At 39.9% G+C, this 25,020-nt stretch overlaps 1 protein-coding gene across 6 annotated transcripts in view; it reads right to left on the bottom strand.

Moving 5' to 3' along the window:
* The window catches only part of SP100 (SP100 nuclear antigen), a 97,665-nt gene that overhangs the window by 48,378 nt on the left and 24,267 nt on the right, over nt 1-25,020 (bottom strand). For 5 of the 6 annotated variants that reach the window (XM_049614748.1, XM_049614745.1, XM_049614743.1 and 2 more), the window contains exons 2-7: nt 8,854-9,016; nt 7,350-7,518; nt 3,855-3,938; nt 1,550-1,612; nt 757-906; nt 216-299 (exon numbers count right to left, since the gene is read on the bottom strand). In XM_049614748.1, coding sequence (XP_049470705.1) covers nt 216-299; nt 757-906; nt 1,550-1,612; nt 3,855-3,938; nt 7,350-7,518; nt 8,854-9,016 — 713 coding nt within the window. The remainder of the gene's footprint in view (nt 1-215; nt 300-756; nt 907-1,549; nt 1,613-3,854; nt 3,939-7,349; nt 7,519-8,853; nt 9,017-25,020) is intronic. The other variant, XM_049614746.1, reaches the window with a different exon arrangement.

A 25,020-nucleotide genomic window follows, 5' to 3' on the forward strand; every position in this document is an offset into this window, starting at 1 on the left:
CTCACATCCTCTCTTCAGGGACACCCCCTCCATTAAAGACCTGAGCTCTGTTTCCTGCTTGCTTACTTAAAAGTAGTCAGAGGCTGTGCACAACATCCAAGAGGTCTTGGATAGGGCCAGAGAGGTGGTTGGTAGAAAGAGAGAAGAGGAAAGCTTTTTTTCTCATGGAAAAACAAGGATAGAATTAGAATATTGGTAGGAAAAGTAACAATTACTTTCTTCATCACAGGACAATGTGCTGGGTGTCTCTTCTCTTGTGTCTCCATTATTCACGTGGATAGGTGCTTGTTCACAGGACTCTGAGGATAAAATAGACCACAGCTGAGTTCTGACAGAGGGACCTTATTCTGCCCATTTCCATTTTGCATCTCACCTGACTTCTCTTTTCTTCTCATGTTTCTACTATAGCTTGTCTGCATATATTGCCACCTTCACCTCATGAAAGTGTCTGTGCTTCAGTGATTCTGTGCCCAATCTCTCCCTGACTTCTTTTGACTTTTCTTTCTGTCTCTCTTCCCCGATTAGGTACTGCAGAATTTCATCCTTTGTCTCTTTGTTAGTCCTTCCTAACTTTTCTTCCTCCAGGTCTCTCCCATCAATTTATTAGCCTCCACTACTGCCCCCTCTGTGTCTGCATGAGTTTCCCCTTCTTTGTTAATAGATATTTCCTTGGGTTGTGCAAGACTCCATTCTCTACCACCAGCAAGGACTCCTTGGCCTCTCTATGCTCATGCAAACCCAGGCAATCAGTCTTACCTGCTGGCTCAGACTCTTGGGCACACTCTTTATTTGCTTCTTGGCTTTCTAGTGCATCATTTTTGTCACTCGTTGTATCTTTTCTGTTTGCATTTATCTGTTCTGTTTCACAGAGGTTCTCCGAGAGTCCGTTTTCAGATGGGGTTGTACCTAAACCATGTTTTGATTCATAGATGTTTTATTCTCCTCTATATCAATCAGGGCCCAACAGGAAAATACAAATCGCTCTAGCTTTTACAGCAGAGGGAATTTAATCCAGGGGGGTGGTTATGCAGTTGAAGGAACAGCTAAGAAGTCCAAATAAAAGAATGCAGGAACCGGAAGAATATTTAACAGTAAGCTGTGGGAGGGCCGGAGGGTGAGCCCAGAGGCCAGGATCAATGGGTGGATGGAAGCTGGCCCCTGGCTGGCCTGCTTGGTGGGAAGTGGTATCACGGGCGAGATGCAGCCGTTGTCAGAATTATGGACAGATCCGACTTCTCCCTTGTTCCTACTCTCCAATCTCTTGTTAGTGCCCCATGTCGGGAACTCAACAGGAAGCCAGCAACAAAAGGAGCTGGCAAGTAAGTCCACAGGGGACAGTGTCCAGAGATAGAGGGCAGAGCAGAGCAGCGGAAGGTAAGGAATGAATTCCAGGGCAAACACCCCAGGACTTCCTTGGAGAAATTGCAGAAGGAAAGATGGACATTCTGGGTAATCAGCGATACAAAGAAGCAGCCCCCACCCTTCTAGCACATTCCAGAATGGAACGAGAACAGCAAGGGATCACAGAATACAGTCAACAGGAACAGACCGTTGTAAGATGAGGACTGTGGGCATGACCAGGTCAGGCTTCGATATGAGTTTTCACCAGTTCCTAAGGGGAAGAAATTGAAAGTTTCTTTCAGAAACTGAAGTATGGTCTGTGCTGTTCTTCCCTAATCCCCTTTTTTATAAAGTGGGAGGTGAAGATCCCCTCCAGGTATCAATACAGAGGCCATGTGGGCTTGGCAAATCCCACACAACTCTTGTAGTCAGACCCCAGTTGGCAGAGTGGAGGACGAGGGTCGCCCGCATCCCAGGCTACGAGGGCCTCGTTCAAGCCATCTCACTGCGTGTCCTACACGAGGTACTTAAGTAACTGGAGATGGTTGATCCTGACTCCCGTGGCCTCAGTGATGCCACCTTTGCTTCCAAAGCTGCCCTGACCAGCAGACTTACCTGGGTTCTTACAAAGTTCTGGGGCTTTGTCCCTACCTCCTCTCCTTCCACACCCTCCCTTTTCACATCTGTTCAGTCTATCTCGTTGGCCTGTTCATGAGGATTCTGGGTCTGATTCTCCCATTTTTGGTATTTTTTTTTTCTGTATCTTTCTCTGCATATATTTCCCAATTTTTGTCTCATGTTTCTGTCTTTTTCATTAGATTACTGGAATGGCAGTACAGGGTTATTAATGCAGACTCTGTCACAGCCAAAAGGTAGAAACAACCATCACTGACCGAGGAATGGATAAGCAAAATGTTATATAGCCATACAAGGGAATACTAACCACTAATAAAAAGGAATGAAGGACTGATTCATGCTACAACATGGATGAACCTTGAAAACATCACACTGAGTGGAAGAAGCCAGACACAAAGTCCATGTTTGTATGATTCCATTTACATGAAATGTCTGGAAGAGGTAAATCCAAAGAGACAGAAACTGGACTAGTGGTTGCCAGAGGCTCGGGAAGAGGGGCATAGGGAGTGACACGGAGCTTCCTTCTAAGGTGATCCAAATATGTTAGAACTAGATAAACGTAGGAGCTGCACAACATTCTGAATGCACTAAATATCACTAAACTGTATACTTTAAAATGGTTAATTCTCGGGGCGCCTGGGTGGCTCGGTCGGTTGAGTGTCCGACTTCGGCTCAGGTCATGATCTCAAGGTTCATGAGTTCAAGCCTCGCGTCGGGCTCTGTGCTGACCGCTCGGAGCCCGGAGCCTGCTTCTGATTCTGTGTCTCCCTCTCTCTCTGCCCCTCCCCTGCTCATGCTCTGTCTCTCTCTCTCTGTCAAAAATAAACATTAAAAAGAAAAAATTTAAATAAAATAAAATAAAATGGTTAATTCTATGTTATGTGAATTTTACTTCCATCAACACACACACACACACACACACACACACACACACAGACTCTGGGTTCAAAATGCCTGGGTTCATCCTTGCTCATCTGATTCCAGGCTAACTGCCCACAGGGTCTGCAAAATGAGCACATAAGCAAGGCCAACCTCCAGTGGCAGCCTGAGCACTGTCAGGCTACAAACCTACAACGGTCAGAGCAAATGTTTAATCAGTGAGGTGTTAGTAACATGGGTATTTCGGGGCACCTGGGTGGCTCAGTCAGTTGTGTCTGACTCTTGATTTTGGCTCAGATCATGATCATTGTTTGTGAGATCGAGCCCTGTGCTGGGCTTTGTGCTGATAGCACAGGGACTGCTTGGGATTTTCTCTCTTCTTCTCTCTGCCCACACCCTCCTCTTCCCGTGCACTTTCTCTCTCAAAATGAATAAACAAGCTTTAAAAAAAATAACATGGTTATTTCTATTCTTTTAACCCTTTCTTCCCTGTTTTCATTTCCCTTCCTTCTCTCCCTCAAAGTGCCCACATCCTCCCCTCCACCTCTGTACCACTTCCTCTTTTCTGTGACTGGCATTCTCTGAATAGCATCTTGAACAACATCCCCCACATTGAAATTGGTCCCATCTGCCATCATTTAATATTGACCATGGGCCCAGTTCTTAGCCTTTCACAGCTTTACACTGATCTTCTCCTATAGGGGCCTTTCTAAATCTCAATTACTTCCTGGTAGTTAATCTGCTTAAATCTGGTTTTACTGACACACTGGGTTTCTGTCCCTTCATCTTGGTTATTGGGCCAATAGTCTCTTGTCATAGCTACTCCTCCAGGATTTTGCCTCTGGTTAGATGCTCACACGAATACCGCTCCTTGCCTTCTCCTTGGTCCTTAACATTTCTTCCCTGATTCCCCAAATGCACTCAGGACTCGGGCCTGAGTTCCCTTTCTCCTTTTCTTCTTTGCAGATGAGAATCGGTATTTATCAGGTTGCAATCACCTTGTTCAAGGCTCAGTTGGATATTAGGATTGTTCACCGCCTCTTCTCCATCACTTTCTTGGTAACTAAGTTTTTCTTGGATTGCTGAAGAGAGGGAGACAGAGGAGGCAATTAGGGATCCCCATCAGAGACCAGGAACAATACCTCAATATTGCACAGTTACCAACTCCCATCCCCCAAGCTCAGTGTCTCTGATCCTCTTTGTAAAATTCCCCCATCATCCCTGGGATAGAAAAGAGAACTCCCAGCAAGAGAATCTATGTTTCTCACACAGAAAGGAGCTCCTCCAATATAAGGATAAAGGAAAACATCATGATGCTATTAGCCTTGTAAAAGAATTTGTGGATGGCCAGGAAATGTATGTATCAAAATAAGTAAAAGGACTGAAATGTGTTTCTGAACTGTTCAAACTGAAAGGAAGAAACAGGGATTTCCTTGGGAGATGAGCTAAGCTCCTAGAGAGATCCCTGGGTATGAAAGAGAAAGCCCAGCTACTTTAAAGATGCTGCTAGACAAGAGGAGGGTTGGGGTAGGGAGGGTGGGAGCTTCCCAAAGACACAAAGCGGGGGACACCAGGAGGAACGAGACAGACCTCCCAGGGGCCCAGGTCCCGGGAACAAAGGACAATCCGCAGCTCTGAGCACTGAGCAGACTGCAGCGCTGGAGGACGACCCCAGACGCCTTCCCCGTGGGCTCCGGGCTCCGGAGGCTGGGACACCAGCCCAGCGCCCCTGCCTGCAGGTGACCCAGCACACATGGGAGGAAGGAAATGAACCAGGAAGCCTGGTGGGAAGGGCTGTCTGTGGGGAGTCCAGAGAGGAGGGGGCACCAGGGAGGAGGGGACCCGTTGCCTCAGGGCTGATGACGGGAGCTCCTCCTGGGGCAGCACCAGTGGGGGTGAGTTCCACTGGACGGTGGGAACCACGGGTGCTTCGTCATCCCAGGACGTGGCCTCAGATCCTGGGAAAACCAGGTGGAAGATACGAGAGAACAAAGGGAAAGGTGAAGGGGGCCTGTGCGTGGAGGGTCCCATGGGGGCTCAGGGGCCTCTGAGCACCAGATGAAGGTGGGAATTGGGGCGCAGGAGAGGGTGCCGCACTCGGGCCACAGCCCCCAGAATCTTGGCTTTGGGTCCCTGACCGTCAGCTCCCGGGCACAACAGGGTCTGGGAGGTGACAGCTGCCACCTCCGAAGGGACAGATGGGCAACAGCGAGTGTAGGTGTGGGTCACCCCAACTCGGGGAGCCCTGGAAACTAACACATGTGATGTGGACAGTGAACCTGGAAGGGGGGGGGGTCCCTGCAGTCCACGGAGAGGATCAGAGCCCCCAAGATATAGGCAGTTGACATGTAACCTCCATTCCCTTTGTTCCCATGGCCAGGGGCATCCTGGTTGCAAATGTAATATTGACTTGAAATTTCTGATTAGGTATTTAATTTCCTTTATTCCATTTCTAACTGTACTGACTTGCTGTAGAAATTTTGTTCTCAGATAAGGTTACTGTTGACACAAGTCAACAAAGCACATGCTTTTTAATTTTTTCCTTGCTTATAAAACTGTTGATATCTCTTTATTGCCTATTAATAAACTTCTAATTTCTTAGCTTTTTCTTTCTTTGAAGAAAATCTTCTTCAAACTTATCTCTCACAAATCAGATCCACAGTCTGCTTCTCACTCTCTGAGACAAATCAAATTTGTCTTTGGTTTTTTGTTTTTTAATTTTTTTTAACGTTTATTTATTTTTGAGACAGAGAGAGACAAAGCATGAATGGGGGAGGGTCAGAGAGAGGGAGACACAGAATCTGAAACAGGCTCCAGGCTCTGAGCTGTCAGCACAGAGCCCGACGTGGGGCTCGAACTCACGGACCGCGAGATCATGACCTGAGCCGAAGTCGGACGTTCAACCGACTGAGTCACCCAGGCGCCCCATCAAATTTGTCTTTGTTTTGAAGACAGGCTGGACCCTTGGACACTCCATGCCTGATCCCATAATGCCAGCCCTCCTCAGGACATGTGAGCCTTCTTCTTATGATGTGTCTCTCCCTTATTTGGAGAACTCCACTGACACTAAACTCTGTTGAAACAAAAGGTTTTCTAGGCAAGTAAAAAAATTATACATACACACACACACACAAGCATTCTCTTAATTCTTGCAGGCCTTAAAATAAATGAAAATAAAATCATTTTAAAAAATCATGCTTTCCCAGGAAAAAAATCGAGAATCAAACCTTTAGTTTTGTAGAACATGTGGCAGAGCATTGTTTTTGTGATTATTTGAATAATGTTTGTTTCACCCAGAAAGACTTAATAAAACCAATTCTCCAAGACACCTGGTTAGCTCAGTCAGTTGAGAGCCCAACTTCAGCTCAGGTCGTGATATCACGGTTTGTGAGTTTAAGCCTTGCATCAGGCTCTGTGCTGACAGCTCAGAGCCTGGAGCCTGCTTCCGATTCTGTGTCTCCCCTCTCTTCACCCCTCCTCTGCTCTCTCTCTCTCTCTCAAAAATAAACAAACATTAAAAAAATTAAACAACAACAACAATTCTCCTTCTTTAAGGGTAAATTTAACCTTGGGTTAATTTTCTGGCTCGTTACTCTGGAAACCTAATCAAGGTGGCCTCTCTCCTGTGTTATTAGGCCAACATCAGCCTACTTAAAACCTAGTGTAGGGGCACCTGGGTGGCTCAGTCGGTTAAGCATCTGATTTCTGCTCAGGTCATGATCTCACAGTTCATGAGTTCAAGCCCCACATCGGGCTCTGTGCTGACAGCTCAGAGCCTGGAGCCTGCTTTGGATTCTGTGTCTCCCTCTCTCTCTCCCCCTCCCCTACTTGCAGTCTGTGTAGCTCTCTCAAAAATAAAATAAGCATTAAAATTTTTTTTTAAAAGCCCTCGTTTAGCCCTAGTTTAGGGTTAAAAATGACTGCAAAGTGCATGTGGATTGGGAGGGATTATCTGGAGACTACAAAGCACACTCTGGTCTTCCTTCAGTGTGGTGACTCTTTTTAACTCTCCTTGTCCCTTGTGAGGTCCCTGAAACTTATAACTACAGCTCTGTTACATGAGATATTGATACCCATGAGCATGGTGCTGCTAAGCCAGGGTGGGTCCTTTATCCACAGCTAAGCTGACAGTTGAGTTGGGTAGTAGTCAACTTGGTGGACTGCAGTGTGGACCACTGCAAGGAGTCCCACAATTGGCCTGTTGGGATGCTGTATTTCCTGTAATGTGTCCTTCTAAGTCGATCTGATGCCATTTGTCTCTGGTTATCCTGTGAGTCTAAAGGCCTAGTTAAGCAGACCTCCAGATGGGTGTTTCCTATAGCCATTATACCATAAGCTTTAAGAAGGCTCATGATTTGTGTTTTCTTATATCCTCACTGCCTGGCACTGTATGTAGCAAATTGTAGTGGCTCAATACACACCTGTCCAAAAAAAAAAAAAAAAAGAAAGAAAAAAATATAAAACATCAAAAGATAGATAATAAGCCTAATTACCATTTTCGAAGCTGTTATAGATGTGATTTAAATCAGGGTATTCTTGCATGTTGACCTCGCTGAACAATGCTTCTAGAAGTGGCAGGTCAAATGTCTTCTCCAGCTCATTTAGAACGTTATACACCACTCTTTGTACAGGGACCAGGTTTCTACAAGAATCTTGACAATCCTTAAAAAATTATTGAATAGAGAAAATATAAATACAGACTTCCAAGTTACAGAAGAGCCCCCAGAAAGTGATTTTATGGGTAATGTATTCCAGGTTCCCTCCATAGGTACCTTCTCATATAAAGTTTTAGAATTTCGACATATTTGTATGTAACTCCTTCCTCCTTAAAAATATTCACTTGTAAAACTGATCTCCTCACCGTCATTTACATTAGATGTGAGAGCACCTTTGAAGAGTAACAGTTTCAAAGTTAAATAATATGTAGCCCTTTAAGAACCTGGCCAGATGTTTTAGGAATACATGTTTAGGAATGATGAGCAGCTGTCCTGTTACGTGCACAATCGTTGCCTTTTCCCCAGGACTGACTTGGTCTTAAAGAGCTCAAGGAAAGCAGGTGACAGTTCTCTCCTTTTGTGAACGTGGCCATAGAGAAAGCATATTCATAGGGCAAAGAGAAGACTTGCATTGGGGCACCTGGGGGGCTCAGTCAGTTAAGTGTCCAACTTTTGATTTTGGCTCAGGTCATGATCTCACGGTTCATGAGCTCGAGCCCCTAGTCAGGCTGTGTGCTGACAGTGAGAAGCCTGCTTGGGATTCTCTCTGGCCCTCTCTCTCTGCCCCTCCTCCGCGTGTGCTTGCTCTCTCACTCTCTCAAAATCAATAAATAAACATTAAAAAAGGAAGACTTGCATCTCTGTATCTCCATTAATGCCTACTACTAAAATTCACCCAAATTCCAAGACTCCAGAGGTACCATTAAAAAAAAGAGAAAAAGAAAAAAAGGAAAAGAACCCTAATAGCTGAAAACTGCTGGAGAAAGAATAACAATCATCAATTCCCACATTTGGTCCTAACAGGACACCAGTTTCCTGTAGGCTTTAATGTTTTCAGATCTAAGGACTCAAACTGATGTCCATTGAAATGTGTTAATTATTATTCTATTAAATTAACTCATTTACATTACACAGCAATTCATTAAAATTACCTTTAATTCTTAGTTTATGCTATATTCTATGCATTCCTACAAGGCATTACGCATCTCTGGAGAACTCCTGGTTCAGATCCAGCCCATTTGCAGTGCTGTTTAGCACAAGTCCAGTGGGCACCACGGAGCTCCAGTCCCTAAGTGAGAAGCAGGGCTGCCTCTGGTGATGACTGATTCTCCTTTCACTTTTTGCCTTATAGGAAACACTTACAACAGTACTTGGAAAGGCCTCCCACTCATAGGAGACTCCTCAGTCGGCCAGTTGTGCTTGATGTTTGCGTCCGGGGTATTAAAATACAATTTCATTTGGGGCCAGTTTACCATACCGTGACATAACATACGTCACTTACTTCATACATTTTATTGGTGATGAGTTCACGGTCACGGAGGCATTCAAGGAAAGGAAATGTCTTTTTTATTGCATTTGAAATCTCCACCTTGTGTCTTTTGAAGTGTTTGAATACAGTTTCATAGATGAGTCTGTCATCGGTGCTCTGGTCTTCTGCAGACACCCTAGGAAGGAAGGATACCATATGAAAACGGTCATCGAGATGTCCAAGATGCTTGTGGTGGTTGTAAGATTTATATATAAAGGATAAGCTGTGAAAAACTAACGTATATAAGTTAAGTGGTCCTGAGTAGAGACAGAACACATGGAATTAAAGCAATAAGCAAACATATTATGAAGAAAGCATGGGGGTTAAGAAAGACTGAAATAAAAGGAAAAAAAAAAAAAAGAAAGACTTAAATGCAGGATTGAAAAATCTGTTCTAGTCTGTCTGGATCAAAGCCATTGTAAAGATATCTTCACATATCTGAAATATTTTTGCAATTAAAAAAATTAAATTTAAACAAAATTGAGACATAGTGAACAGAGGAATGAAAAGCAATGGAATAAACCACACTCAAATAAAACCGTTTTGAAAAAAAAGAAAGCAATGGACTAAAAATCTAACCTTGAAAATACTTCCTAATTAACAACTAAGAGAAAAATAGTATCAGAAAGAAAAAACAAGCTGTCCCCTTTCTGATGTATAGCTGTTAAGAGAAATGCCATCCTGCTAATATTATAAAACTAGTTTATAAAGGATAAGATGTGGTTAATAATGATATGACACAGTATAAATTGATAATTTCACAAGAATATCAAACATTTCTCCTGGGACATCTGCCCTTCTTTGTGTTAATATAAATCTGTCTGTGCTAGTGAATCTTTTCAGGCACCTGAATTTCAGAAATCGCTGATGTTTCCTGTGAAATTAATTTTAAACTGGAGTCTGTAATTCCAGTTGTTAGTTGATCATTTTATTGCTCTGATAATAATGTTTTAATCAACATCTTGTATCATGAAGACTCAGAAGCTTTCTTTGTCAAACCAGAAGAGAATCATTGCCACTTGCCAGTACTTAGCGTTCCTCAGGGAATAATGATGTCACATGATTGTGAAACATCCCTGAAAAAACAAGTTTCAGTTCAAAGACTGCAGGTTGAAAAGAAGCATGTGTCTTGTCTTTTATTAAAAGCCCTGCTAAAATGATAATAAAGAAATTGGATTCACACTGGCAAGGAGAATCGCTGGGCAATGAGGACAAGAGAGATTTCCATCAAAATCCGTAGACGAAAGTGGGCAGAGGGGTGCTCATTGCTGTTGTAGGTGAAGGATGCTCCCAGAGGTCAGAACAACAACTAGTTTGCCCTGAAGAGCCCTGAAGAGGCAGTGGAGATCACAAGGGATGGTTCTGGAAATTTACGTGTTAATTTAAAAATGGCAAATAGAACAGCGTACGTCTAACCTCTCCACCTACAAGCTGACCCCCTGGATCCAAGCAACCTCTCAAAGGCAAACACTGCTGACCTCTCTATCACCATGTGCGAATTTAGCCTGTTACCAGATTTCATGTAAATGGAATAATCGTACATCATGTACGCTCTGTGCCCGACATTTGCTCAGAACCCATGCTGTTGGATGAAGAGAAGTTTGTTCCTTTCTGTTGTTGAAGGTATTCCATTGTGTGGACCTACCACAATCTGCTTATTCATTTTCCTGTTGATGGTTATTTAGATTGATTCCAGTTTGAGGCTTGTGTGAAGAAAGTTGCTGTTCTTGTACGCATCTTTTTATGGCATGATGCTTTCGTTTGTCTTGTGTAAATAACTAGGAGTGGGGCATGGTGTGAATATGCTTAGCTATTTTAGAATCCGCCAAACTGTTTTTTAGAGCCTATTAGATATAGTTTTCCTAATTTAAGCCACTCTCATGTGTATGGTGTGGTATCTTAGTTTTAATTTGTATTACTTTAATGATGTTGAGCACACTTTCATACGTTCATTGGCAATTACGCATCTTGTTTTTAAGGTGTCTGTTCAAGTCTTTGACCTATTTCTATTGTTGGGTTATCTTTTACTACTTACTGATGTGTAGCAGCTTGTTTTATATTATGGAAAGAATTGTTTTGTTTGATTTATGTATTATGAACATTTTCTCCCAGTCTGTGATTTGCTTAACCATGTGTTTTGATGAGGAGAAATTTTTAATTTTGATGAAGCCAAACCCATCACTTTTTTTCTGTGGTAAAAACCTTAAGGTACTACGAAATCTTTGCCTATCACAAGTTAGTGAAAATATTCACAGAGCAATTTACAGTGTAGGCATGGGTCTATTTCTGGACTTCCTATTCTGTACCACTGATCTATTTGTCTATCCTTATGCCAGCAGCATATCGGCTTGCACAGTGTAGCTTATAGAAAATCTTGAAGCCAATTAGGGAAAAATTGTCTTGACTTTTCTAGGTCTTTTGGCTTTCTATATAGCTCTTAAAATCATTTTGTCAATTTCTACAAGAAAAGCCTTTTGGATTTTTATAGGGTTTGCTTTGAACCTATAGGTAAATTTGGTAACAACTGATATCTTAATGATATTGAACTACAATCTGTTAACACTGTATAGCTCTCCATTTATTTGGTTTTCCTTAATTTTGTCTAGAAATGTTTATAGTTTTCATAAAGAAGTCATATACGTCTCTCATTAAATTTACTCTTAACTAAGAATGGTATTGCTCTTTTAAAACTGGCATTGCTTTAAATGGTATTGCTTTTCAAATTGCTTGTTATAATTGTATGGGAATAAACTAATTTTCAAAAATGTTAACCACATATTTATAAGCCTGCTAAATTCTTGTATTCTAATAATGTATTTATATATTTCTTTTGGATTTTATAGAAAATAAAGAATCAAGCAAAACCCCTTCACTTTTTTTCCCCCAACAATGATTTCTTTTTCTTTCTTATTGTAATGGTTAGGAGTTTAGACACAATGTTGAAGAAAAGTGGGGAGAATGAACTACCTTGTCTTGTTTCCAATCTTAAAAAAAAAGCACTTAGGGAGCACCCGGGTGGCCCAGTCGGTTAAGCATAGACTTCGGCTCAGGTCGTGATCTCGCAGTTCGTGAGTTCGAGCCCCGCGTCGGGCTCTGTGCTGACAGCTCAGAGCCTGGAGCTTGCTTCGGATTCTGTGACTCCCTCTCTCTCTGCCACCCACCCCCCACACTCATGCTCTGTCTCTCAAAAAATAAACATTAAAAAAATTAAAGAAAACAAGTACGACTGATATATTAATAGAAAAGATACGATGGGCTCATATAAAATGCTAACTTAAAACCAGACAAGGTAGAAAAAGAAGGAAACAAGAAACAAAGCAAATGTAATGAATAAAGAACAATAATGTAGATGGTAGATATTAATAAATATATAAAGAAGTATTTTCAGTATGAATGGTGTAAACGTTCTAATTCAAAGCAGAGATCGTTGGCGCAGGAGCTAAGATGGTAACATAGTAGGAGAACCCTAGGCTCATCTTGTCCCTTGAACACAACTAGATAACAAATCATTCTGAAAACCCAAGAAGTCAGCCTGAGGGCTGACAGAACAAACTGAACAAGTAGAGGGAGAGAAGAGGCCACAGTGAAGAAGGTAGGAAGTGTGGAGACATGGTTTGGGGAAGAAAGGGATGGTGGGATGCTGCGGAGGGGAGAAAGCCCTGGTTGCAAAGAAAGGTGAGAGAGGAGCACACAGAGATATGCACAAGGAGAATACTTCCTCAGAACCGTTGGCTGGGGAAATGAGAGGGGCTGATTTTAGTGAGTTCTTGCAACCAATGGGGCTTGAAGTGAACTCCAGGGAGTTTTAAAGGTCTTTGGGGACGGCTGGGATAGAGCCTTGAGAGGACTGCCCTGCTCCTGGAAAGGAGGCAGGGAAACAATACCGGGACAGACAGCACAACTTGAGGATCACCTGGGCACACAGTGGGGAGATTATTCGCCCTCCTTGGGGCACATCCCTGAGAGACGGCATTCACAGAGGCACCTCTCCATGGGACAAAGTTGTCCGCAGGTGTCATTTCCATCCCCCACCCCGCCACGCCCTTCAGCATAAGCACAGAACCACCTGACCGGGCAGCTCAATGCCAACACTGGCTGCCTAGCCTGCCTGCTCCAAGTCCCACACCCCTGCACTCCAAGAAGGTGTGACTGCCCTTGGCCAAACCTCCTTCAGTCCCAGTGTGGTGACACCTTACCCCAGAAGGCCAGTGTAGGCCCCCACCAGAGCACTTCCCCAAAGTTTGGAGTTTTAAAAGTCAGCAGGCTTGGCTGGGATAGAGCCCTGAGGGAAATGTGCTGCTCCAGGAGAGAATGCAGGCAAGCAACCCAGTGGCAGACAGCATGAAAACAGTGAAAAATGCCTGGAATGCACAGGGGGAGAATATTCGCTCTTCTGGGAGTGCTTTCCTGAGAGCAGCAAGCATGGAGACCCCTCTCTGGGGAAAAAGCAGCTGGCTGATGCCATTTCCCTCCCCTGCACCTCAGCATAAACACAGAACCACCTTTTAGTAAACAGCACAGCACTGACACTGGCTGCCTAGCCTGCTTACATCAGATCGCACACCCCTGCGTTATGTTCACATTGCCCTTCTCGGTCAAGTTTGCCTCAGTCCCGGCGTGGCAGGGCCCTTCCCCAGAAGACCAGCAGAAACCCCTGCCCACACCACATCTCCTGAGCAGACTGTTCTGCAAGGCTTCAGTTCTAGTGTAAGTAGCATCAGGTCCCATTTAACAAGCAGACCAGACCACGCCTCGTTAAAACTTGCCATGATTTGACCAAGAACCAAACACTGCCCATTGCAGGCAAGGAGAGCCTCTGCAGATGCCTGGCCTGAAGGATACAGCAGCCAAAACACAACAGCAGAGTGCATGCAGCACATACCAGAAACACTTCCTGAAGCACCAGGCCCTGGATACCACATGACCTCTTTTTCATAAAGCCATTACTCGCAGAAGCAGGAAACATAAGAAGCTTTTCTAACACAGAGAAGAAGACAGAGACGACAAGATGTCAAAATGGAGGAATTAATCCCAAATGAAATAATAAGATCAGGTCTCAGCCAGAGATCTAATCAAAACAGATATAAGTAATATACCTGACAGAGAATTTAAAGCAACAATCATCAGGATACTCACTGGGCTTAAGAAAAGCATGGAAGACATCAGGGAGAACCGCATTGGGTGATGGGCATTGACGAGGGCACCTGTTGGGATGAGCACTGGGTGTTGTATGGAAACCAATTTGACAATAAATTTCATATTAAAAAAAAAAGAAACAGTTAAAAAATAATCAGTCAGAAATAAAAAATGCAGTAACTGAGATTCAAAACAGACTGGATGCAGTGGCCACAAGGATGGAAGAAGCAGAGGAATGAATAAGTAATATAGAAGATAAAATAATGGAAAATAATAAAGCTGAACAAAAGAGAGAGAATTATGGAACACAAGAATAGACTTAGGGAACTCAGTGACTCCATCAAACATAATAACATCATATCATAGGAATCCCAGAATAAGAAGAAGAGAGAAAAGGGGGCAGAAAATTTATTTCAGGAGATAATAGCATAAAGCTAACCTAATCTGGGAAGGAAACAGACATCCAGATCCAGGAGGCACAGAGAACTCTCATCAAAATGAACAAAAGCAGATCAAGACAAAAGAGGTCCCTACCTTACAAGGGAAGACCCATAAGTCTAGCTGCAGATCTCTCCATAGAAACTTGGCAAGCCAGAAGGGAGTGGCATGATATATTCAATGTGCTGAATGGGGAAAGTCTACAGCCAAGAAAACTCTATCCAGCAAGGCTATCATTCTGAATAGAAAAAGATATAAAGAGTTTCCCAGACAAGCAAAAACTAAAGGAGTTTGTGACCACTAAACCAGCCCTGCAAGAAATTTTAAGAGGGACTCTCTGAGGGGAGAAAAGACGAAACAAAACAAAAAAGACTAAAAGCAACAAAGACTGGAAAGGACTAGAGAATATCACCAGAAACTCCAACTCTACAGGCAACACAGTGGCAATAAATTCATATCTTTCAGTACTCACTCTAAATGTCAATGGACTAAATGCTCTAACCAAAAGACATAGGGTAACAGAATGGAAAATAAAACAAGATCTATCTATATTCTGTTTACAAGAGACCCATTTTAGACCTAAAGACACCTTCAGAAAGTAAGGGGATGGAGAAACATCTATTATGCTAATGGTCACTGAACGAAAACCAGAGTAGCCATACTTATATCAGACAATCTAGACTTTAAAATAAAGACTGTAAGAAGAGAATGAAGAAGGGTACTATATCATAATTAAGGGACCTATCCACACGAAGATCTAACAATTGTAAACATTTGTGCCCCCAACCTGATATAACCCAAATATATAAATCAATTAATCACAAACATAAAGAAACTCATTGAAAATGATACCATAATAGTAGGGGACGTCAACACCCCACTTACAACAGCGGACAGATCACCTAAGCAGAAAATCAACACAGAAACAATGGCTTTGAATGACACACCGGATTGGGTGGACTTAACAGATATAATCAGAACATTTCATCCTAAAGCAGAATATACACTCTTCTCGAGTGCATATGGAACATTATCCAGAATAGATCACATACTGGGACACAAATCAGCCCTCAGCAAGTACCAAAAAGATTGAGATCATACCATGCATATTTTCAGACCACAATGCTATGAAACTCGAAATCAACCACAAGAAAAAATTTGGAAAGACAACAAATACTTGGAGACTAAACAGCATCCTATTAAAGAATGAATGGGTTAACCAAGAAGTTAAAGAGGAAATTAAAAAGTACATGGAAGCCAATGAAAATGATAATACCACAGTCCCAAACCTCTGGGATGCAGCAAAGGCTGTCTTAAGAGGGAAGTATATAGCAATCCAGGCCCTCTTAAAAAAAGAAGAAAGGTCTCAGATACACAACCTAACTTTACACCTTAAAGAGCTGAAAAAAGAACAGCAAATGAAATCCAACACCAGCAGAAGACAGGAAATAATAAAGATTAGAGCAGAAATCAATGCTACCGAAATTAAAAAACCTAAACAGTAAAACAGATCAATGAAACAAGGAGCTCGTTCTTTGAAAGAATTAACAAAATTGATAAACCCCTAGCCAGTTTTATCAAAAAGAAAAAGGAAAAGACCCAAATAAATAAAATAAATAATTAAAGAGGAGAGATCACAACCAATACTGCAGAAATGCAAACAATAATAAGAGAATATTATGAGCAATTGTATGCCAATAAATTGGCAATCTGGAAGAAATGGAAAAATTCCTAGAAACATATAAATTACCAAACTGAAACAGGAAGAAATAGAAAATTTGAACAGACCCATAACCATCAAATAAATATTATTAGTAATCAAAAATATCCCAAAAAACAAGAGTCTAGGGCTGGAGGCTTTCCAGGGGAATTCTATCAAACATTTAAAGAAGAGTTAATACTTATTCTTTTGAAGCTGTTCCAAAAAATGGAAATGGAAGGAAAACTTCCAAACTTATTCTATGAGGCCAGCTTACCTTGATTCCAAAACCAAACAAAGACCCCACTAACAAGGAGAACTATATACCAATTTCCCTGATGAACATGGATGTAAAAATTCTCAACAAGATACTGACCAAATGGATCCAACAATACATTTAAAAAATTATTCACCACGATCAAGTGGGATTTATACCTGGGATGCAGGGCTGGCTTCAACATCTGCAAACCAATCATTGTGATACATCACATTAATATAAGAAAGGACAAAAACCACATGATCCTCTCAATAGATGTAGAGAAAGCATTTGACAAAATACAGCATCCTTTCTTGATAAAAACTGTCAAGAAAGTAGGGATAGAAGGATCATACCTCAGGATCATAAAAGCCATGTACAAAAGACCCACTGCTAATATCATCACAATGGGGAAAAACTGAGAGCTTTCCCTCTAAGGTCAGGAACACAACAGGGAGGTCCACTCTTGCCACTGTTATTCAACACAGTATTAGAAGTCCTAGCCTCAGCAATCAGACAACACAAAAAAATAAAAGTCATCTAAATTGTCAAGGAGAACGACAAACCTTCACTTTTTGCAGATGACATGATACTCTATATAGAAAACCCAAAAGATTTCACAAAAAAAAAAAAACCCTGCTAGAACTGATCCATGATTTCAGCAAAGCTGCAGGATATAAAATCAACGCACAGAAATAGGTTGCATTTCCATACACCAATAATGAAGCAGCAGAAAGAGAAATCAAGGAATTGATTCCACTTACAATTGTACTAAAAACCATAAAATACCTAGGAATAAACCTACCCAAAGAGGTGAAAAATCTATACACTGAAAATTATAGCTTATGAAGGAAGTTGAAGAAGACACACACACAAAATAAAAGGAAAAATATTCCATGCTCATGGATTGGGATAACAAATATTGTTAAAATGTCAGCACTTCCCAAAGCAATCTACATATTTAATGTAATCCCTATCAAAATAACACCAGCATTCTTCACAGAGCTAGAACAAACAATCCTAAAATGTGTATGGAACCAGAAAAAAACCCAAATAGCCAAACCAATCCTGAAAAAGAAAACCAAAGCTGGAGGCATCACCATTCCGGACTTCAGTATGTATTACAAAGCTATAATCATCAAGACAGTATGGTACTGGCACAAAAACAGACACTTAGATCACTAGAACAGAGTAGAGAACCCAGAAATGGACCCACAAACATATGGCCAACTTTGTGGCCATATGACAAAGCCGGAAAGAATATCCAATGGAATGAAGACAGTCTGTTCAGGAAATGGTGCTGGGAAAACTGGACAGTGACATGCAGAAAAATAAACCTGGACCACTTTCTTACACCATACACAAAAATAAACTCAGAATGGATGAAAGATCTAAATGTAAGACAGGAAGCCATCAAAATCCTTGAGGAGAAAGCAGGAAAAAAACTCTTTGACTTCAGCTGTAGCAACTTCTTACTTACCACATCTCTGGAGGCAAGGAAAACAAAAGCAAAAATGAACTATTGGGACCTCATCAAAATAAAAATCTTCTGCACAGTGAAGGAAGCAATCAGTGAAAGTAAAAGGCAACCAAAGGAATGGGAGAATATATTTGCAAATGACATATCCGATAAAGGGTTAGTATCCAAAATCTATAAAGAACATATCAAACTCAACACCCAAAAAACAAATAATCCAGTGAAGAAATGTGCAAAAGACATGAACAGACACTTCTCCAAAGAAGACATCCAGACGGCCAAGTGACACATGAAAAAATGCTCAACATCACTCATCATCAGGGACATACAAATCAAAACCACAATGATATACCACCTCATACTTGTCAGAATGGTTGAAATTAACAACTCAGGCAATACTAGATGTTGGCGAGGATGCAGAGAAAGAGGATCTCTTTTGCACTGCTGGTGGGAATGCAAACTGGTGTAGCCGCTCTGGAAAACAATATGGAGGTTCCTCAGAAAGTTAAAAATAGAACTACCCTATGACCCAGCAATTGCACTACTAGGTATTTATCCAAAAGATACAGGTGTGCTGTTTCGAAGGGGTACATGCACCCCAATGTTTATAGAAGTGTTATGGACAATAGTCAAAGTATGGAAAGAGCCCAAATGTCCATTGACAGATGAATGGGTAAAGAAGATGTGGTATACAGATACAATGGAGTATTACTTGGCAATCAAAAAGAGTGAAATCTTGAGATTTGCAACAACATGGATAGAACTAGAGTGTATTATGCTAAATGAAATTAGTGAGTCAGAGAAAGACAAATATCATACGACTTCACTCATTTGTGGAATTTAAGATACAAAAGATGAACATAAGGGACGAGAAGCAAAAATAATATAAAAACAGTGAAGGGTATAAAACATAAGAGACTCTTAAATATTGAGAACTAAGGGCTGCTGGAGAGGATGTGGGTGGGGGGATGGGCTAAATGGACAAGGGGCATTGAGGAAGACACTTATTGGGATGAGCACTGGGTGTTATATGTAGGGGATGAATCACTGGATTCTACTCCTGAAATTGTTATTGCATTATATGCTAACAAACTTGTATATACACTTAAAAAAATAAATTGATTGATTAAAAAAATCACTCTGAATGTAAATGGACTAAATGCTCTATAGAAAACAAAACAAGACCCATCTATATGCTGCCTATAGAAGATTCATGTTAGACCTAACAACACCTGCAGATTGAAAGTGAGGAGATGGAGAAACATTTATCATGCAAATTGAAGTCAAAAGAAGGCCGGAGTAGCAATACTTAATCAGAAAAATTAGATTTTAAACCAAAGACTGTAACAATAGATGAAGAAGGGCACTATATCATAATAAAGGGGACCATCCAACAAGAAAATTTAATGATTGTAAATATTTATGCCCCGAACATGAAACAATACAAATATATAAAACAATTAATAACAATCATAAAGGAATTCATTTATAACAATAATACAATAATAGTAGGGCACTTTACCCCCCTTTCATCAATAGACAGATCATGTAAGCAGAAAATCAATAAGGAAACAATGGCTTTAATGACAACGGACCAGACGGACTTAACACATATATAGTAAAACCTTGGATTGTGAGTAACTTGTTCTGTGTATTCCACAAGACGAGCAAATGTTTCTAATAAATTTTAACTTGATAAACAAGCAATGGTCTGCAATGTGAGTAGTACATGATGCTGAACATCACATGATCACAACTGAGCCATTGGTTCTTCTCTCTCTCTCTCTGTCTCTGAGGGCTCGTGGGTGATCGTCTCCCATGCTCAGATGCTCAGTCTCAGGCCACAGTGTTTGGCAGAAATCAGTGATTTTTCAGAATGTTGGAAGGTGCCCACAACTGGCACTAATATCAGTTTTTGTCACTTCAAAGCACCTATGGACAGTCCTTTGCTTTTCCATATAAGAGTAAGCTTAGGAATGATTTGCTTCATTCTAGGTCAGGCTGCCTGTGGATGTAGACCCTTTCCTCTGCTGCCTTATTGCCAGTTACATTAAATATGGTATATGACAAGAATTTATTAATACTGTCTTGTAGTCAACATCCATGAGAGCATATAAATGGCCCCCATGCAGAAAAAGATTCTATTGAACAAATAGATAGCAGTGATTCCGTTAGTGATAATGAAAGTCATCCTACACAAACCCTCTTCTCTCCTGTTTCCTCACACCAGCCACAAAGGTTTTCAAACGTAAGTGCAGGTTAATTTATTTTTCTTTATATTCTGTATTTTCTTTATTATTTTCTATTATATTAAAGTGTTGTACCACTTTATATGAATTTTTGTTTTTGTTTTGGCTGCAGCAGCTTTTTACTCAACATGTCTCTGGAAGCAAGGGAAACAAAAGCAAAAATGAACTATTGAGACCTCATCAAAATAAAAAGCTTCTACACAGCAAAGGAAACAATCAACAAAAGTAAAAGGCAACTGACAGAATGGGAGAAGGTATTTGCAAATGACATATCAGATAAAGGGTTAGTATCCAAAATCTATAAAGAATTTATCAAACTCAACACCCGAAAAACAAATAATCCAGTGAAGAAAGGGGCAAAAGACATGAATAGACACTCCTCCAAAGAAGACATCCAGATGGCCAACTGACACATAAAAAAAAATGCTCAACATCACTCATCAGCAGGGAAATATAAATCAAAACCACAATGAGATACCATCTCACACCTATCAGAATGGCTAACATTAAAAACTCATGCAATAACAGGCTATTGGCAAGGACGTGGAGAAAGAGGATCTCCTTTGCATTGTTGGTGGGAATGCAAATTGGTGCAGCCACTCTGCAAAACAGTCTGGAAGTTCCTCAAAAAATTAAAAATACTATCCCTACGACTCAGCAATTGCACTACTAGGTATTTATCCAAGGGATACAGGTGTGCTGTTTCAAAGGGACACATGCACCCCAATGTTCATAGCAGCACTATCAACAATAGCCAAAGTATGGAAGGAGCCCAAATGTCCATCGATGGATGAATGGATAAAGAAGATGTGGTGTATATATATATATATATATATATATATATGTATGTATGTATACACACACACACACACACACACACAATGGAGTATTACTCGGCAATCAAAAAGAATGAAATCTTGCCATTTGTGACTATGTGGATGGAACTGGAGGGTATTATGTTAAGTGAAACTAGTCAGCCAGAGAAAGACAAAAATCATATGACTTCACTCATATGAGGACTTTAAGAGACAAAACAGATGAACATAAGGGAAGGCAAGCAAAAATAATATAAAAGCAGGGAGGGGACAAAACATAAGAGACTCTTAAATATGGAGAACAGAGGGTTATTGGAGGGTTTATTGGGAGGGGTGGGCTAAATTGGTAAGCAGCATTAAGAAATCTACTCTAGAAATCATTGTTGCACTATATGCTAACTTGGATGTAAATTTAAAAAATAAATTAAATTAAATGGTAAAAAAGAAGAAGAAGAAGAAAAGAAACAGAACTATAGAGAACAAACTGATGGTTACTGGAGGGGGGTGGGCAGAGGGATGGGTTAAATAGGCAATGTGTATTAAGGAGGGCACTTGTGTTGAGCACGGGGTATAGGTGATGAATCACTAAATTCTACACCTGAAACTAATATTACACTGTATGTTACCTAACTGGAAATTAATTAAAAACTTGGAAAGAAAAAAAAAGCAGAGATTGTCAAAGTGACTGCAAAAACAAGACCCAACCCAGAAAAACCAGTATTGTCACCCAGAAAAACCCATAAATAAAGGACTCAGGTTAAGAATGGAGAAAGAGATACCATGCTAACACTAACGAAACAAATAAACAAACAAAAAAGATGGAGTAGCCACATTATTTCCATACAAAAAAACTTCAGAATAAGAAAAATTATCAAGGAGAAAGAGAGCATTTCATATGATAAAGGGGTCAGTTTTCCAAGAAGACATAACAATCCTTAACATATATCTCCCTAAACACAAAACATCAAATTATGGAAGCTAAAAGTTGATAAAATGATAATAGAAATAGACAAATCTGTTACTACAGTTGGATACATGAAAAGCCCTTTTTTAGTAATTAATAGATCAAGCAGGTAGAAAAGCAATAAGAATGTAATTGACCTAAACATCTTTGCCAAACAATTTGATCTATTTGGCATTTTTATAATACTGCATCCAACAACAGCAGAATTGCTGCTGTTGTTGGAGTATGAGAACACACATACTCCTCAAAATCACACAGAATAACAACCCTCACTAAGACAGAGCACACAGTGGGCCATAAAACACATCTTAAAAAGTTGAAAAGAATAAAAATCATGAAGTATGTTCTCAGACAACACAGGAATTAAACTACAAATCAATAACAGAAAGAGCTAGAAAGTGCCCAATACTTGGAGATTTAAAGATACACTTCTAAATAACACCTGGATCAAAGAAATCTCAAGAAAAATTTAGAGATATTTTGAACTAAATAAAAATGAACAGACAACTCACCAAAATTTGTGGGATGCAAAAAAAGCTATGATTAGAGAGAAATGCATTCCATTAAACGCATATATTAGAAAACAAGAAAGATTCAAAATTAATAATCTAAGTTTCTCCACTTAGAAAACTGGAAAAGAAAGAGCAATTTAAACCTAAAGCGGAAGTAAGGCAGCAAAACTTAGAGCAGAAATCAATGAAATTGAAAATAGGAAATAACAGAAAATTCCACCAAACCTAAAGCTAGTTCTTGGAAATGATCTAGAAAGTTGATAACCTTCTACCCAGGCTAACCAAGAAAAAAAGAGAGAGAAAGAAAAGACACAAAATATCAAAGTGAAAGTAGGATCACACAATTGATTCCATGGATGCTAAAAAGATAACAAAGGAATACTATAAATAAAGGTATCTCCACAAATTTGATAAGTCAAATAAAATGAACAAAATCCTAGAAAAAGAGAAACCCACAAAACTCACACAAAGAGAGGTAATTTGAATAGACCTATGTTCACTTTTAAAAAAATTGAGTCAGTAATTAATAACTTTGAAAAAGGTAAGCACTAGGTTCAGGTATTTTCGCTAATTCTACAAAATATTTAAGGAAGAAATGGTACCAATTCGCCACAGTCTTGTCCAGAAAATAGAAACAGAGGGAACACTTCTTAATTCCTTCTATGAGCCCAGCACTATTGTAATACCAAAACCAGATAAAGACAAACTACAGACCAATATCTCTCAGACTATACATCCAAAAGTCTTCAAGAAAATATTAGCAAATCTCATCCAACAATGCAAAAAAATTAACTCCAACCAAGTGGAGTTTATTCTAGATATGCAAGGCTCATTCAATATTCAGAACCAATCAGTGTACTCATCTAACACATCAACAGGCTAAACTAGAAAATTTGAATGATATCAACTGACACAAAAAAGTCATTTAATGAAATCCAACACCTATTCATGTAAAAACTCTCAGTAAACTAAAAATAGAGAGGAACTTCTTCAACATGAAGTCAAAAAACTTCTACAAAAAAAACTTACAGCTAATATCATACTGGAGAGAACTGGTACACTTTTCCCTAAGATCAGGAACAAGGCAAAGATGTCCTCTCTTACCGCTCCTATTCAACATCTTACTAGAAGGTGTAGTTAGTGCAGACAATGAAGAAAAAAATAACATATAGAATTTGGGAGGGAAGAAATTAATTGTCTTTATTTGCAGATTATATAATTGTTTATGTAGAAAATCTCAAATTGCCAAAAAGAAAAAAAATCTCCTGGAACTAATAGGTAACTATAGCAAGGTCACTGCACACAGGTTAATATACAAAGATCGACTGCTTTTGTGTATACCAGCAATGAACAATTGGAATTTGAAAAAAAATACTACCAGGAGCACCTGGGTAGCTCAGTTGGTTGAGTGTCCAACTTTGGCTCACAGTTTGTGAATTTCAGCCCCACGTGGGGCTCACTGCTCTCAGTGCAGAGCCTGCTTCGGATCCTCAGTCCCTCTGCCCCTCCCCTGCTGTGTTTTCTCTCTCTCTCTCTCAGAAATAAATAATCTTTAAAATAAAATGAAATAACATAACATAAAATACTACCATTTACAATAGCACAAAAAATGTGAAATACAGTATTAATCTAACAAAATGCGTACAGTATCTACCTGCAGAAAATTATTCTAGAAACTACAGGTTCAGTGAAATCAGACTCTATAAAACCCTATGGAACACTAAAAAATAAAGGAAAAGAAAAAGAAAACACACCTTGCATTTTTCAGAGAGAACAAACAAGGAAAAAAATAGGAGTTCTAAAAGTTAAAAAAGGAAAAAAATACCCATATGAAAAATATATTTAAAATATTAAATGGAAATGCAAGAAAAAAGGATAATATTGAAAGACACAGATCAAAAATGGAATCCAAGAAAAGATACAAAAAAGACAAAGTGACACAAAATTTGTAAAATCAAAGAAAGGTAGTTATGGTATTCAAATATAAACAAAACAAAAAATAATGGTATTCATAATCATAGCAAAGCAAAAATTAAGAAACAAATAATGGAACGAATGTTTTATGGATGTTGAAAAGCAATTCACCTCTGATTTTTGACTCTTCACATATTCCAAAAATGATCAAAATATACAGGCTCTGGATAAATTAGCAAGAATAATTTATTATTTAACCTTGTGACCTAAAAACAAGTAACACACCATTTTCCCCCAATGTCCTTGAAATGTGTATCAATATGGATTATAATCTTGACCACAAAAGGGGCGCCTAAGTGGCTCAGTCAGTTAAGCATCGACTTCAGCTCAGGTCATGATCTTGAGGTTCTTAAGTTCGAGCCCCATGTTGAGCTCTGTGCGGACAGCTCAGAGCCTGGAGCCTGCTTCAGATTCTGTCTCTTCCTCTCTCTCTGCCCCTTCTCCCTCTCTATCTCAAAAAATAAATAAGTGTTAAAAAAGTTTTAAACAATAATAATAATCTTGGACACAAAAGAAGTCTCAAGAAGTTATAATAAGTAGAAGCTAAACAGGCTGCAACATAACGAAAATAAACTGCCCAGAGATTTTACAAAAGAAAAATAAAAAGCACTATGTTGAGT

This window comes from Panthera uncia (assembly GCF_023721935.1).
Source record: "Panthera uncia isolate 11264 chromosome C1 unlocalized genomic scaffold, Puncia_PCG_1.0 HiC_scaffold_3, whole genome shotgun sequence".
NCBI classification, from domain to species: domain Eukaryota; kingdom Metazoa; phylum Chordata; class Mammalia; order Carnivora; family Felidae; genus Panthera; species Panthera uncia.